The 14,847-nt window shown below is 45.4% G+C and overlaps 1 protein-coding gene across 6 annotated transcripts in view; it reads left to right on the top strand.

Annotated features, from left to right (window-relative positions):
- MAP3K5 (mitogen-activated protein kinase kinase kinase 5) overlaps positions 1-14,847 on the top strand; it is a 534,389-nt gene that overhangs the window by 292,562 nt on the left and 226,980 nt on the right. For all 6 annotated transcript variants that reach the window (XR_003941620.1, XM_030198514.1, XM_030198515.1 and 3 more), the window contains one exon: positions 8,187-8,236. Coding sequence is in view for 5 of the 6 variants with exons in the window: in XM_030198514.1 (XP_030054374.1) it covers positions 8,187-8,236 (50 nt within the window). In the remaining variant the exon portion in view is untranslated. The remainder of the gene's footprint in view (positions 1-8,186; positions 8,237-14,847) is intronic.

Below are 14,847 nucleotides of genomic sequence, written 5' to 3'. Positions count from 1 at the left end.
TGGACGAAATCCTTACCCAGGTCGGGGCATGATCAGAAATAGTAATGGGACCAATGCCTTACTTACTGTACTGGTTAACCAGCTGGCATTGTGTCTGATGTAGTTACACCACTGAGTGACCCCACCTAATGATCATACAGGACCCGGCTGCTGCCTTGTGGAAGGCCACTTAAGTGTAGTGCTCTGCTTTCTTGAATGTGGTGCTCTTTTCCAGTCATGTGACACTCCAGAATTGCTATGAAATGCATGAGGGCTGTGTGCCTTTCAAGTTGAATTGTTCCAAATGGAAGAAGGCATGACAGTAGTCTCGCTGTTGTGCTAGTCCTAGTGTGAGGGCAGCAGGAGCCGCTAAGAGGTAAGATATGGGAATTCGATGTGTGATTTGTAGTGTGAGGCTGCAAAAGGTGCAAGGAAATAAGGCATGTGAATTCCGTGGGCGATATGTAGGTATTGCCGAAATTGGTAAGAAAAGATTTCCAACCACATTCTATTGTAGCTCACTTCCCTATGCCATGTGCAGTTTAGCATAGCATCCAACTTACAACTAGTGTATGTTCAGATGTAGTAAGTATATAGGAAGCCTTCAGGCCTGCTGGCTAATGTAGTAATGAGGGGTTTTAAGAGCACCAACTTGTTCAAGCTAAGTGCTGTATAAAATTAGATGATAGCATATTGATAAATAGAAATATATCTTCATATATAAGATTAGCAAAGGGTGGTGGAGGTTCAGTCAATGATTAGACAATACACACAGATAATACACCCAGTCAGTGGGTGAAAAATCAAATAACCTCTATCGTGCGTTACATATGAGACTACTCCACTCTCAATAAGCTGAAGAAGCAATACACTTGTATTCATGTGTGTTTAAATATTTTGTTATATTTTGATGCTCGACAGAGCATAGGCACAATTGTTTGTTTTGTCAATTATAATGTAGTAATGCAGCATTATGCTTGCAGAGAAGCTGCAAGCCAAAGGTAATTAAAGTATTGTACCTTCAGGTGCAGTAATTAGATAAGCAACCTACGGTGCCCCCCGGCTATTAAGGTAGTGTACTTTCCGGTGCCTCTGGTATATAAGAGTCTCACAAGCCAAGTACTATTGGAGTAGTGTACATCTGGTGAAGGTGGCACATAAGAAAAACTGCAGGCCTGAAGGCTATTGTGGCATTGAACAGGTGCATGTTGTATGGCTATAACCTGCAAGTCTTAAGTCTCTTGAAGAGGTGTACATTCGGTGCCTATAATACATAAAGAAACCTGCATTCGAAGACTATTCAGGTTCCAGTGGTGTATAAAAAAAAAACCCCCTGCAATCCAAAGGCTATAGAAGTCACGAACCTTCAGGTTCAATTATAATATTGGAAATCTGCATTCGCAAAGGCCCTTGTTGTGTACCCCCACCAGTGAAACAGTGTAAATCCTATTGTAGGTGGTACTTGGAAACCTGGCTGCCAGTGATTGTTGAAATACTGTCTGTTCAAGTGCTGTTGTGGCAATTGCAGCAGTGTATATTCCAGTGCATGTGGCATGTGAGAAACCTATTGCCACAGACTACCTTCGGGTGCAGGTGACATGTAAGAAAACCCTGCAAGCTGGGTGGTATTCCAGCAGTGTATCCTGGTATAGATAGTGTCCAGGTGTAGCTAGAATATATGAAACCTGCCATCCCGCAGGCTATTTGTATTAGGCTCTTCTTCTCAACTGATAATTTCAGACTACGTGTCCAATCTTGACCCAATTTGACTACTGTAATTCTATCTATACAGGCTGCAAAGAATGTGCTTTAAAGAAATTACAAACTGCTCAAAATACTGCGGCCAGATTTATCCTTTGTATGCTGTGCTTTGGTAGGGCTACTCCGCTGCTGATACAATTACATTGGCTGCCCATTAAGGCCAGGATTGTTTTCAAACTCTGTGCTGTTATATTTCAGATTTTACACAGTACTGCCCCTTGTTACTCTACCTTCTCGCAGTGCAACCTTTGGTGTAAGAGACTACCTCTATGAAAGTAGTATATAAGTCAATCTATTCTACTAATTTTTCTTAGCAAGGTACTAAATGGTGGAATGATTACTTAGTTTATTGCAAATTTTTGAAATCTTTCCTTTTCAATAAATTCCTGTTAGTTGATAGTGATGCCTAATTCACTAAGCCTTGTTGAATTTTGTTTTTGTTTGATTTCCCCATCCTTTCTTTTCTGTATGCTCTATTATCAGGTTTTATGTATTTATGGCGCTTGATCTTGCTTCTCCTTTCTTGAATTGTATGGGTTTATGAATTTTATATTTGTAATGATCTCCCTTGCTTGTTAACCACATTGAACTGGAATTTGTGTGGGAAAATGTGGAATATTAATGTAAATGAGTGGCAAAGAGATCCATTGAGGGGGGTGCCCCACACGTGGATGATCTCGCAAGCAACACCCATGCTGAGAGACCATTCGCCAAATCAAACGGAGCAAAGCCATTGAAAAAATATAAGAAATGAGTCTCGAACGGAGCTCAGGTCTAAGAGGGGCCTAAAGACTGTGTAAAAAAGAAGAAAACTTAAAAGTAGGGGAAAAAAAAGATCTAAACCACTAAGGGAAGTTCAAAATATAGACAAAATAGAAAAAAAAATCTCCCAGGGAAGTCACACTCGCTCGAAGGTACATGTGCACCAGATAGTGTGAGAAGCCGTGAATAGCATGTCCTCTTCTCACAGAGGATGAGAAGAGATTGCTGGTTCCATGCTCTCACGGCAGATGGTAAGGCACTCGCACATGCGCATGATGACGCTGCATGTGCTGCTAATGTAATATTAGCATTTTTAATGCTCCGTACTGGGTGACATGGATGATACACTCACATGTGAGAATATGGCTTGCTTGTCCTTGAAGAATAATAGCCCAGTATCCAAACTTTCATAATCATGATCAGCCAATAAAGAGAGTCCTATTGGCAAACAAAAGTGCTTATTCAAGCAAAACAAACAATATCAAAAGGATACCCTCTCTCACGCACCCTGCTTGCTAAAATCCTAGATTGTAAACTCATTCCAGGTGGACAGTTTTTGTACCTGTCATGTATTTGTTCCAACAGCCGGTGCGCTTCTCATATTCCTTGGATGATGGCTATCATCGCAAAAAATTATTTAACAGGATTACAATAGATGGTGGTATGTACTCTCTTTTGTCCTTTTCATATCATAACATCTAAATAAGACACTTGATGCAAATAAGCAGTCATTGAAGTACTGCAGGGAATGATCCAATGTATTCATTCAGTCACAAAAATCACATCAATTAAGTGTGGACATTTCTGTAAAGTGCTCCAAGTTTCAGTGGATTCCTCTTGATCCATTGGACTCTCACATTATCACCTTTAGATTTGGTCCTAAGGAATAACATGTCATTGGAGAATTGTTCTACCCTGAAATACCATGTTAATTTGTCAAGAGAGGGGAGAGAGGCAAAAGAAGTTTGATTGTAGTGCAGCACAAAGATTTGTACATTTCTGGTATACATTACTTTTTAATTCTCAGTATTCTTGATTCTTACTATCTGGAGATGAATAAGAGTAACTGTATACTTAAGTAGACGGGGAGCCAGTGTAGTGATTTGGGAACAGGGAGTGTTGATGGGTGTAGCCACATGGTAGAATTTTGAATAGATGACTGTAAAGGGAGATTCAGTGGGAGACGTGTGAAAAGTAGGTTGCAGAAATTTAGATGGCAAGAGATCAGAGAACGGATATAGGTTTTGTTACTGTGCTTAGAAAAGAGATCAGATGAGATTGACATAAGAAAATAAATTAAATGTTTTGGACATGTGTAGACATGAAGGATGAGTTAAAGATGGACACTAGGTTTATGGACTGAGGGGACTTGAGAAATAGAAAAAGGGGGATACATTGAACGTGAGTTTGGGGGTGGAGGACACAAGTTAGAAATGAAGATCTAGCCTAAATTTAAAAAAAAAAAATAGGATCCTTCAAACTGATGATAAATGCGTAGAAAAATATGGAGCATTCAGAGAAAGTGTATTTTTGCACCCTCATTATACTAAATTTGGGCGCTAACAATAGTTGAGCAGCATTGTTTTGAGATAGTACAAGTCTTTCTGGTAGATGAGCAGACGCAAAACAATATCCCTAACAGCCCATAGTTGTTAGTTAAAAGCCACAGTGGAGAGTTGCTGAAAATATCTTCTTGCCAGTGTCTTGATTTTGTTTCCATGTTCAGGACTCGCGCCTAGTCGTCTTTATCTTTTTTCTAATTTTTCATTAGATTTCTAGACTTTTTTCTGTCTGATAAAAAAAAAATGCTTCATAAGGTTTCACTTCCTATGTTAAAATCTCATTTCCTGTATACTTTTTATGTATATCTTTATAGTACTTGCATGGAATTATGGCAGAGATCAGCATGACTGCCCTATTTAGTCATTAATACAAATTGTTGTATCCTACTTCATACCAAATTTTGTAATCAAATGAACAATTAAGCCATATACATCTTAAAACATTATATTCATTCATTCTACAATACTTAAGATCAAGTTTCAAAATTAACACAATGCAACAAGTGAGATCTGCTAAATCCACTTACCCATCCTCAGAATCTTAATTATTTTCCGAAAACCCAGATAGGAGGAGCATGTTCTAATATCTTCAGATAAGTTGTTCCATATTAGGGAGATCATTCTAATTTCTGTCACTGAAGGAACATTTAAATCTTAACTCTTTGAATGCAGCATTCATCTGGCAACATATTGTACAAAACCAGAATGTAAAATAACCTGGACCAATACTACTACTACTACTACTACTTAACATTTCTAGAGCGCTACTAGGGTTACGCAGCGCTGTACAATTTAACAAAGAGAGACAGTCCCTGCTCAAAGAGCTTACAATCTAATAGACAAGTGAACGGTCGGTCCGATAGGGGCAGTCAAATTGGGGCATTCTGGATTCACTGAACGGTAAGGGTTAGGTGCCGAACGCAGCATTGAAGAGGTGGGCTTTAAGCAAAGACTTGAAGACGGGCAGGGAGGGGGCTTGGCGTAAGGGTTCAGGAAGGTTGTTCCAAGCATAGGGTGAGGCGAGGCAGAATGAGCGGAGCCTGGAGTTGGCGGTGGTGGAGAAGGGTACTGAGAGGAGGGATTTATCCTGTGAACGGAGGTTACGGGCGGGAACGTAAGGGGAGATGAGGGTAGAGAGGTAGTGAGGGGCAGCAGACTGAGTGCATTTGTAGGTAAGAAGGAGAAGCTTGAATTGAATGCGGTATCTGATCGGAAGCCAGTGAAGTGACCTGAGGAGAGGGGTGATATGAGTATATCGGTTCTGGCGGAATATGAGACGTGCAGCAGAGTTCTGAACAGACTGAAGGGGGGATAGATGGCTAAGTGGGAGGCCGGTGAGGAGTAAGTTGCAGTAGTCCAGGCGAGAGGTAATGAGAGCGTGGACGAGAGTTCGGGTGGTGTGTTCAGAGAGGAAAGGGCGAATTTTGCTGATGTTAAAGAGGAAGAAGTGACAGGTCTTGGCTATCTGCTGGATATGCGCAGAGAAGGAGAGAGAGGAGTCAAAGATGACTCCGAGGTTGCGGGCAGATGAGACGGGGAGGATGAGGGTGTTATCAACTGAGATAGAAAGTGGAGGAAGAGGAGAAGTGGGTTTTGGTGGAAAGACGATAAGCTCGGTCTTGGACATGTTCAGTTTCAGGTGGCGGTTGGACATCCAGGCAGCAATGTCGGATAAGCAGGCCGATACCTTTGCCTGGGTCTCCACGGTGATGTCTGGTGTGGAGAGATACAGTTGGGTGTCATCAGCATAGAGATGATACTGGAAACCATGAGATGAGATCAGGGAGCCCAGGGAAGAGGTGTAGATTGAGAAGAGAAGGGGTCCAAGGACCGATCCCTGGGGAACACCAACAGATAAGGGGATGGGGGTGGAGGAAGATCCATGAGAGTGAACTTTGAAGGTGCGGTGGGAGAGATAGGAGGAGAACCAGGAGAGGACAGAGCCCTGGAACCCAAATGAGGACAGTGTGGCAAGAAGTACCATGCAGTATCTTGAAAACAAAAGTCAGATACTTAAAGATCATTCTCAAATCCAGTGAGGTGCTTTTTAACATATTCATAAATGACCTAGAGATGGGGGTAACTAGTGAGGTAATCAAATTTGCCGATAACACAAAGTTATTCAAAGTAGTCAAATCGCGGGAAGATTGTGAAAAACTACAAGAAGACCTTATGAGACTGGGAGACTGGGCGTCTAAATGGCAGATGACGTTTAATGTGAACAAGTGCAAAGTGATGCATGTGGGAAAGAGGAACCCAAACTATAACTACATCATGCAAGGTTCAGCGTTGGGAGTCACGGATTGAGAAAGGGATCTAGGTGTCGTCGATGATATGTTGAAAACTTCTGTTCAATGTGCTGCTGCGGCTAGGAAAGCAAATAGAATGTTGGGTATCATTAGGAAAGGGATTGAAAACAAAAATAAGGATATTATTCTGTTGTTGTATCGCTCCATGGTGCGACCGCACCTTGAGTAGTGTGTTCAATTCTGGTCGCCGCACCTCAAAAAAGACAGTGGAATTGGAAAAGGTGCAGAGAAGGGTGATGAAAATGATAAAGGGGATGGGACGACTTCCCTATCAGGATAGGCTGAAGAGGCTGGGGCTCTTCAGCTTGGAGAAAAGGCGGCTGAGGGGAGATATGATAGAGGTCTATAAGATGATGAGTGGAATGGAACGGGTCGATGTGGAGCGTCTGTTTACGCTTTCCAAAAATACTAGGACAAGGGGGCATGCAATAAAGCTGCAGTGTGGTAAATTTAAAACGAATTGGAGGAAATGTTTGCTCACTCATCGCGTAGTTAAACTCTGGAATTCGCTGCTGGTAAAGGTGGTTAAGGCAGTTAACTTAGCGGACTTCAAAAAAGGGTTGGACGGCTTCCTGGAGGAAAAAGTCATAAAATGTTATTGCATGGACAAGGGAATAATACAGTATTTCTAGGATGGGCGGGACAAATTGCTTGTTGTTTTGGCCGCTGTCGGTGACAGGGTGCTGGGCTCAATGGACCCTTGGTCTGTCCCAGCATGGCGATGCTTATGTACTTATGCAATAAGACCAGATGTTGCCTGTCCATCTCTTACATTTCAAAATCGTTTTTGCTGTCATGTTCTGCAGGCTGCACGAGCTTTTTCGGAAGCCCCAAATAAATTAAGTTGCATTAGTCAATCACAAATAGGATAAGGAGTTTGTACCACCCTTTAGACGATATAGAAGATTGTTTTTGTACTTCTTGTTGAACTATGTCCTTGTTGATTGAGCAGTAAGAACAAGCATGATGAAATGATGAGAGTGCCAGAAGTCTAGTTGGATAATTCATGTTCATTGAACAACTTTTCTAATTTAAATCTCTGCATCACTTTCAAATTGTGTTTGGAATGAAGGCAAACTGATGAACCTTACTAGCAAAGCAGCAATCTGTGTCTTCCTTCCTAATACAAAACCACCAAAAAGTCCTCTTACAAATGAGGATGCCTGAAAAGCGGAATGACAACTTCATGGTACGAAAAAAGCAAGGAAGAAATATTTTTGTAACATTACATTCCCAGAAAGGTTTCCAATTTGTCCATTTGGACCAAGGAGGACAGGTGGTTTTGCTAATGTTGGCTATTTTAAATAGCTAGTTTTTTTTGTACTAGGTAAGTGAGATTGACATGCCAAATGAAATTTAAATTATTATCTTTCTAACTGTGAATAATATAGGACATTGATAATTATCGCCTTTAAAGGACACATGAAGAGATTCAGCCTGTACATTGGTTTGATGGCCTAATTTTGAAATAGCATGTCTTTTGCTATCTACATGCATGCATAAACCTGCAACTTTGATATTTTTGCTAAATTGCCTTTATGCATTATTGCGCACCCCCCCCCTCCCCCCACCCCACCTTCATGAAATTGGATCCTTCCTAGATTGCAAGAAATTTAGACCTTTGGCAAAAGAAGAAGTTTTACAAATTGTGAAAATAGACATCCAGGCATTGTACATTTTTCAGCTGTATTTTTTTCCAGTTCTTAAATCCTGGCTCTTTATAGTGGTATGTGATATGTAAATAATTTTATTTCTATCCATTTTCTTTTTTTTTCTTTACTTTTGTTTAAACAAGTTTTGTCCTCTGTTACAGAAAGGTATTCATGAGTGGAACTTCAGTGCTTCTTCCATCAGAGGAGTAAGGTGAGTCTCCTAATTTCTTTGGATTGTCACTAACTTGGTACACTTATGAGTAGATTTTGAAAGTTAAATTCCATTCGTTAAGTCAACACCGTGACTTATTCTTGAATAATTAGTGACTGTTTGTTTCACCTTCAGTTTTAGGGCCCTGTTTACTAAGCCGCTTTATAGGCACGTTAGCATTTTTTAATGCACAGTAACCATCTACTTGCCTATAATATCCCTATGGGTGCCTACACGGTTAGCGTGCTCGCTAATTGTAGGCACGCTAAAAAATGCTAACATGCCTTAGTAAACATGCCAAGTATCTAAAAGAACGAACATTAGCCACATTGCTTCACTATGCTGTAAATTAAATATTTCCACTGATAAACATGCAGATTCGCTGGGGTTGGTTTGATATTTTTTTGTGTTTAGGAAGATGTCTTCAATGCTTTTCACAGCTATATTCATAGCTCCCACCTTCCTTGGAACATTTGCTATACTTATGACCTGATGATCAGTTTCACTACGCTATTCTGAACAGCAATGTAAAATTAGCGCTGGAACAGTGTGGGGAAACAACACCCTGATGATAAAAACTAATACCATGCAAATTTATGCTTCCTTGTCATCAAGCAGATGAATCCATTACGAGTGGGTTGTGTCCATCAACCAGCAGGGGGAGATAGAGAGCACTGAAAAACCATAGTGCCTCATGGCCAGCTAACTCCATCTGCCTCTTCAGTATTCTCTATCTCCCCAGCAGGGTGGTTGCAGCTTGTTCAAGCTCCTTCAGAAAATCTGCCTGGGGTGGCTCCTGTGCTTTTGCCAGTTGTAGCAGGGGTGTTGTGGCTGATGGTGCCCACTTTAAAGGCAAATAGGTTAGCCCTTTCCCTGCCTTACCCAGCCCCTGATGTGGAAGTAGACAAATAGGCAAGCCCTGTCCCTGTCTTTGCCCATGCTGTGGATGCAGGCACATAGGTTCGCCCTTTCCCTGCCTTTCCCACGCTACTGATCCTCCGGAGTTGGAAATTTGCCTCTTTCGCTGTTGCCTCAAACTTTCCTCACAGCGTTATTAAAAAAAAAAAAAAAGAAGTCGCGTCGTGCTTTGGCGCTGCGATCCCAGAAAAGAGGTTTTCTTCTGATTGTGCAGCATGACTGGAGCTCAGAGACTCTGTCTGGTGAGGTAAGAGCATTTTGTAGCTCCTCTGGGGAGGGCCTGTGTTAGGGATGATTTTGGCGCGAATCCGCCATTTTGAATTTCCGCCGCTTTTGGCGATGACTGCTGAGAAAGTAAAGCGCTGTTCCGTTTGTGGCAAGCGCAGATCTGCAGCGGGGCCCTGTAAGGCGTGCTTTTCAGACGGTAGAGCCGGCCCGAAAATGGCGAATGATGTTCCTTCCCGCTCCATGGAGCTGGCAGCGGGCGCCATTTTGGAACAGCATGGCGCAACCCCCGCTGAGGCGGAGGGGTTTGAGCCTGGAGGGGCGCCTCGTGTAGAGGCTAATAAAAGAGCTGTTTCCCTCGGACTGGAACCGGGAGGCCAGGGTGAGCCATTTTCCCCTGAATTTGTTTTATTGCTGCATAATTCATACATGTTAAAAAGAGCTCTTCCGCAGGGGTCCTCTGCGGCCCTGCTTTCTGTATCCCCTCCAGTGGAGTCTGGCCTTGGATTACCGTCAGGCGCGTTTTCCCCTGACAGATGGCCGCAAGACAAGCGCAGAAGGGTGGATTCCCCTTCAGAGAGTGGCGCACCCCCCTCCCCCCATGGTCGGGATGTGAGGACTCTGAGGGGTCTGGCAGGCCTTCATGGTCTGGAGAGCCAGAAGAAGGTGCAGGATTGCCACCGGATCCAGATGATCCTTCCGCGGTGAGGATTTTCCACTGCGATGAGCTGCCAGCGCTTATTACTGATGCCTTGCAGGTCCTCTCTATAGAAGACCCTGGGAGTAGTGAGACCTCCTCCGGTAATCCTAGGATGGCAAGTATTAAGAAGCCTGCTTGAGCCTTTCCTTTGCATGACTCCATCCAAGAGCTTATCGTGGCTCAATGGACTGACCCCGAGGGGCCTTTGAAAGTCGCCAGGGCTATGGGGCAATTATACCTTCTAAGTGAGGAGCATTTGACGCGCCTAGCAGTGCCTAAAGTGGATGCCCTAGTCACGGCTGTGAAAAAGAAAACTACCCTCCCAGTGGAAGGAGGAGTTGCCCTGAAGGACATGCAGGACCGTCGCCTGGAGGCAGCTATGAAATGGTCCTTTGAAATTTCAGGCCTATCCTTACGGGTGGCTGCATGCAGCTGCTACGCTGCCCGAGCCTGCCTCGCTTGGTTACAACAGGCAGTGGAACAGCCCGGAGATGGAGCGGAGCCCTTACGGAGGTGGCACCGCGGATGGAGTCGGCCTTGTCATTTTTGGCTGACGCCCTTTGTGATCTGGTCAGAGCTTCGGCTAAACAGATGGCTGTAGGTGGCAGCTCGCCATCTTCTGTGGCTACATCATTGGGCAGCTGACATGGCCTCTAAGCAAAGGTTGGTGAAGTTGCCCTTTCAAGGCCTTCTCCTGTTGGTGAGGATATGGAGAAAATTGTGAAAGGCCTGGGGGATGTCAAACCCCAGCGCTTACCCGAGGATAGGCCGCGGCCTTCTTCCAAGGGTCAGGCGATTCCCTCTTCTTACAGACCTTTCTTCCATGGAGCTAGAAGGTACTGCCCGGGGTGTTCTGCTGGGTTCACTTCACGTGCCCGTTTTCAGCAGAGGAACTCTTTTCGCTCGGACAAACGTTCAGCAGCAGCAGGCTCGAGACCTGGAGTTCATGGGCGACCCTCTCAATGATGGTGCGCCGGTCCCGTCCTCGATTCCTGTGATAGGAGGACGACTTTCCCTCTTTCTCGAGGAGTGGGCCAAGATTACCTCAGATCAGTGGGTCTTGGACCTGATCAGAGAAGGCTACAGAATAGAATGCCACGATAAGAGACGTGTTTGTGGAGTCCCGATGCGGTTCTGCTGCCAAGCGGGCGGCGGTAGAGGAGACCTTGCAAGACTTGATTCACATTGGGGCGGTTTCCCCCGTGCCTCCCGCCGAATGCGGCTCTGGCCGTTGCTCCATTTACTTCGTGGTGCCGCGAAAAGGAGGGTCTTTTCGGCCTATCCTAGACTTAAAACAAGTCAACAAGTCTCTGAACGTGCAGCATTTTCACATGGAAACCCTGCGCTCCGTCATAGTGGTGGTACAGCCAGGAGAGTTTCTCATGTCTCTGGACCTGAAAGAAGCTTACTTGCACATACCAATTTGGCCCCCGCACCAGAGGTTTCTGCGTTTTGCGGTGATGGGAAAACATTTCCAGTTTCGTGCCTTGCCTTTTGGCCTCGCCACAGCTCCCCGAACCTTTTCCAAGATAATGGTGGTGGTAGCTGATTTTCTCAGGCGAGAGGGTATCCGGGTTCACCCGTACCTAGACGACTGGCTCATCAGAGCAGACGCTGCAGAAGAGAGTCATCAGGTTACAGCCAGAGTGGTCTGAGTACTGCAGTCTCTGGGCTGGGTCGTCAATATAGCCAAAAGTCACCTGACCCCCCTCTCAATCTCTAGAATATTTGGGGGTCCGGTTCGACACAGCCTCGGGGATGGTCTTCCTACCCGAGCAAAGGCGGTGCAAGCTTCAGAACCAGGTGCGTCTGCTCCTGAGGATGCCTTGCCCGCGAGTTTGGGACATAGCCCAGCTGTTGGGGTCGATGACGGCCACTTTGGAAGTGGTGCCTTGGGTGAGAGCGCACCTGAGACCTCTGCAGTGCTCCCTGCTTCAACGGTGGTCTCCAATATCTCAGGATTATCAATGCAGACTCAGTGGCTCCCTGCGGCTCGGCTCAGTATGGAGTGGGTGCTCTCAGACAGCATGCTGTGGCAAGGAATGCTGCTAGCGCTCCCCAATTGGTGCCTGGTGTTAACAGATGCCAGCCTGAAGGGCTGGGGTGCACATTGCCGGGGAAGGCATGCCCAGGGTCTTTGGACACCCGAGGAGTTGGAGTGATCCATCAATCGCTTGAAGTTGAAAGCGATTTTCCAGGCGCTTCTGGCCTTTCAATTGACCCTGGAAGGATTGGCTGTCAGAGTTCTGTTGGACAGCACGACAGCAGTGGCCTACATAAATCGCCAAGGAGGCACTCAGTGCATAGCACTAGCCGCGCAGGCCGCGCAGATTTGCCACTGGGCCGAGCTTCATCTGCAGTTTCTGTCAGCAGCTCATATTGCAGGTCAGAGCAACGTGCAAGTCGATTATCTGAGCAGGAATCAAATTGACCCAGCGGAATGGGAACTTGCAGACGAAGTATTCCTGCAGATATGTGCCAAATGGGGAAAGCCCGTAATGAATCTTATGGCGTCAAGCACAAATGCCAAAGTCCCGTGCTTCTACAGCAGATGGAGAGATCCTCGTTCGGCAGGGTTGGATGCCTTGGCTCAACCCTGGCCTCAGGGCCTCCTGTATGTGTTCCTTCCGTGGGCCTTGATAGGGCGAGTACTCCTGCGGATTCGGCTCCACCAAGGAGAGGTGGTTCTCATTGGCCCGGATTGGCCCAGGAGGCCGTGGTATGCGGACCTCCGGCGGATGCTGGTAGAGGATCCCCTGCCATTACCTCTGGTACCGAACCTGTTGTCACAGGGCCCGGTGACCATGGAGGGTGCCTGCCGCTTTGGTCTTACGGCATGCCTATTGAGAGGGCACAATTGAGAGACAAGGGATATTCCAGTAAAGTCATTTCCACTCTCCTACAGGCCCGCAAGCGTTCCACGTCCGTGGCTTATGCCAGGATTTGGCGCCAATTTGAGGCTTGGTGTGCTTCTAAAGTGATCACACCCATGCGTGCTTCTGTCTCGCCGATACTTGGCTTTTTGCAGGATGGTTTACAAAAAGGCTTGGCCTATAATTCCCTGCGTGTTCAAGTGGCAGCCTTAGCATGTTTTTGAGGGGAGGTCTCTGGCCTCTCTCTGGCTGCTTGCCCAGATGTGACACGGTTTCTTAGAGGGGTGCTTCGGCTCCGTCCTCCCGTGCGGGCCCCGTGTCCGGCCTGGGACCTGGGGTTAGTTTTAAAGGCCCTTCAGTGTTCGCCCTTCGAGCCGCTTAGGCGAGCTTCGGAGAAGGATGTGACCTTAAAGACGGTCTTTTGGTGGCCGTGACATCGGCGAGATGGGTATCTGAGCTCCAGGCGCTGTCCTGTTGAGACCCTTTTCTGCAATTCTCAGAGTCCGAAGTAATGGTACGTACGGTGCCTTCCTTCATGCCTAAGGTGGTTTCAGCGTTTCACCTAAGCCAGCCTATTTTCCTGCCCTCCTTTTCTTTTTTTTGTTTCAACAATTTTTATTGGTGATATGAAAAATTCACAACAAATTGAGTAATACTACAATAATCTTTACATATTTCAAGTTTAACCCTCAGTTGCTCAAATCGGTATTGACACTTGTTGATATTATCCTTTTATTGTATTTTCCTCCCCCCTCCCCTTCCCTCCCATTATTCCCCCATACCATCTCCCCTCTTCCCTTCCACATTCCAGTTTTCCAAAGTCAGAGATGGCCCCAACATTAATTAGAGATTGTCTGCCATCACTTGTCAGATATTATCCACCAACCTCTGCATAATTTAAGGTCATTCTTATTTCTAGCTCAGCACATTTTATCGTGATATTATAATGCCATCCCTTGTACAGTTCTCTATTATCTATCTCCTCTGAGTATCTTAAAGCAAAACTGAACAAATTCTCTTCACAAAAAAAGAAAAAGGGAGGGGGGAGGGAGAGGGACCCACCCAATCAGAGCCTTTGCTACTTCTCTATCTGACATGCCTGTATGTTTGTACCACGGAGCATCCCCACCTCACTGCAACAGTCTATTGACTAACAAGAATTCCAAAGTAGATTTCTGGCGTGGTGCGGAAGGGATTCGACATACACATCCCATACTGCTTGGAAAAACGTTAAACGCTTGGGGGTTTGCCTAGCAAACTGTGGTTCCAATAGCATCAGCGCATGGAATCGATTCCTCCATGTCCAGAATAATGGCGCTTCTTCCCCAACCCACACTCCCAAGATCACTTTCTTCCCCATAAGCCCCGCTTTTCTAAGAATCAAAGTGAGTGATTTTTTTTTGCCTATTTTGAATGTTTCATAGTTATCCAGTAATATTGCTTCCGGGGATAATGGTATAACAAGTCCCAACAGCCTCCCCAGATATTCGTACACCTCACTCCAAAAGACCTGGGTCAGCCTACATTCCCAGAACGAGTGGAAAAAGGAATTTGATCCCTGATTGCATTTCTGACATACCGAGGTCTCTCCAGCCCTCCTTTTCTAAAGAGGAGTTTCCAGAAGCCTATGGGCAGTTGCACCTTCTGGATGTGCGAAGGGCTTTGTTGCAATATCTGCGCATGTCAAATGCCTTCAGGACCTCTGACCATCTTTTTGTTCTTTTGTCAGGTCCGCGCAGAGGGTCTCCAACGTCTAAGGCCACTATAGCCCGTTGGCTCAAAGAAGCTGTCTTTTCAGCATATCTGCTATCTGGCCGGCCTCCGCCTGAAGCCTTTAAGGCACATTCCACAAGAGTGATTTCCTCTTGGGCTGAAACTGGAGCACTCTCTCTTCA

Source organism: Microcaecilia unicolor, chromosome 3, assembly GCF_901765095.1.
Source record: "Microcaecilia unicolor chromosome 3, aMicUni1.1, whole genome shotgun sequence".
Taxonomy (NCBI): Eukaryota; Metazoa; Chordata; class Amphibia; order Gymnophiona; family Siphonopidae; genus Microcaecilia; species Microcaecilia unicolor.
Note: the sequence above shows the minus strand (reverse complement) of the source record. Positions and strands in the feature narration are given on the sequence as shown.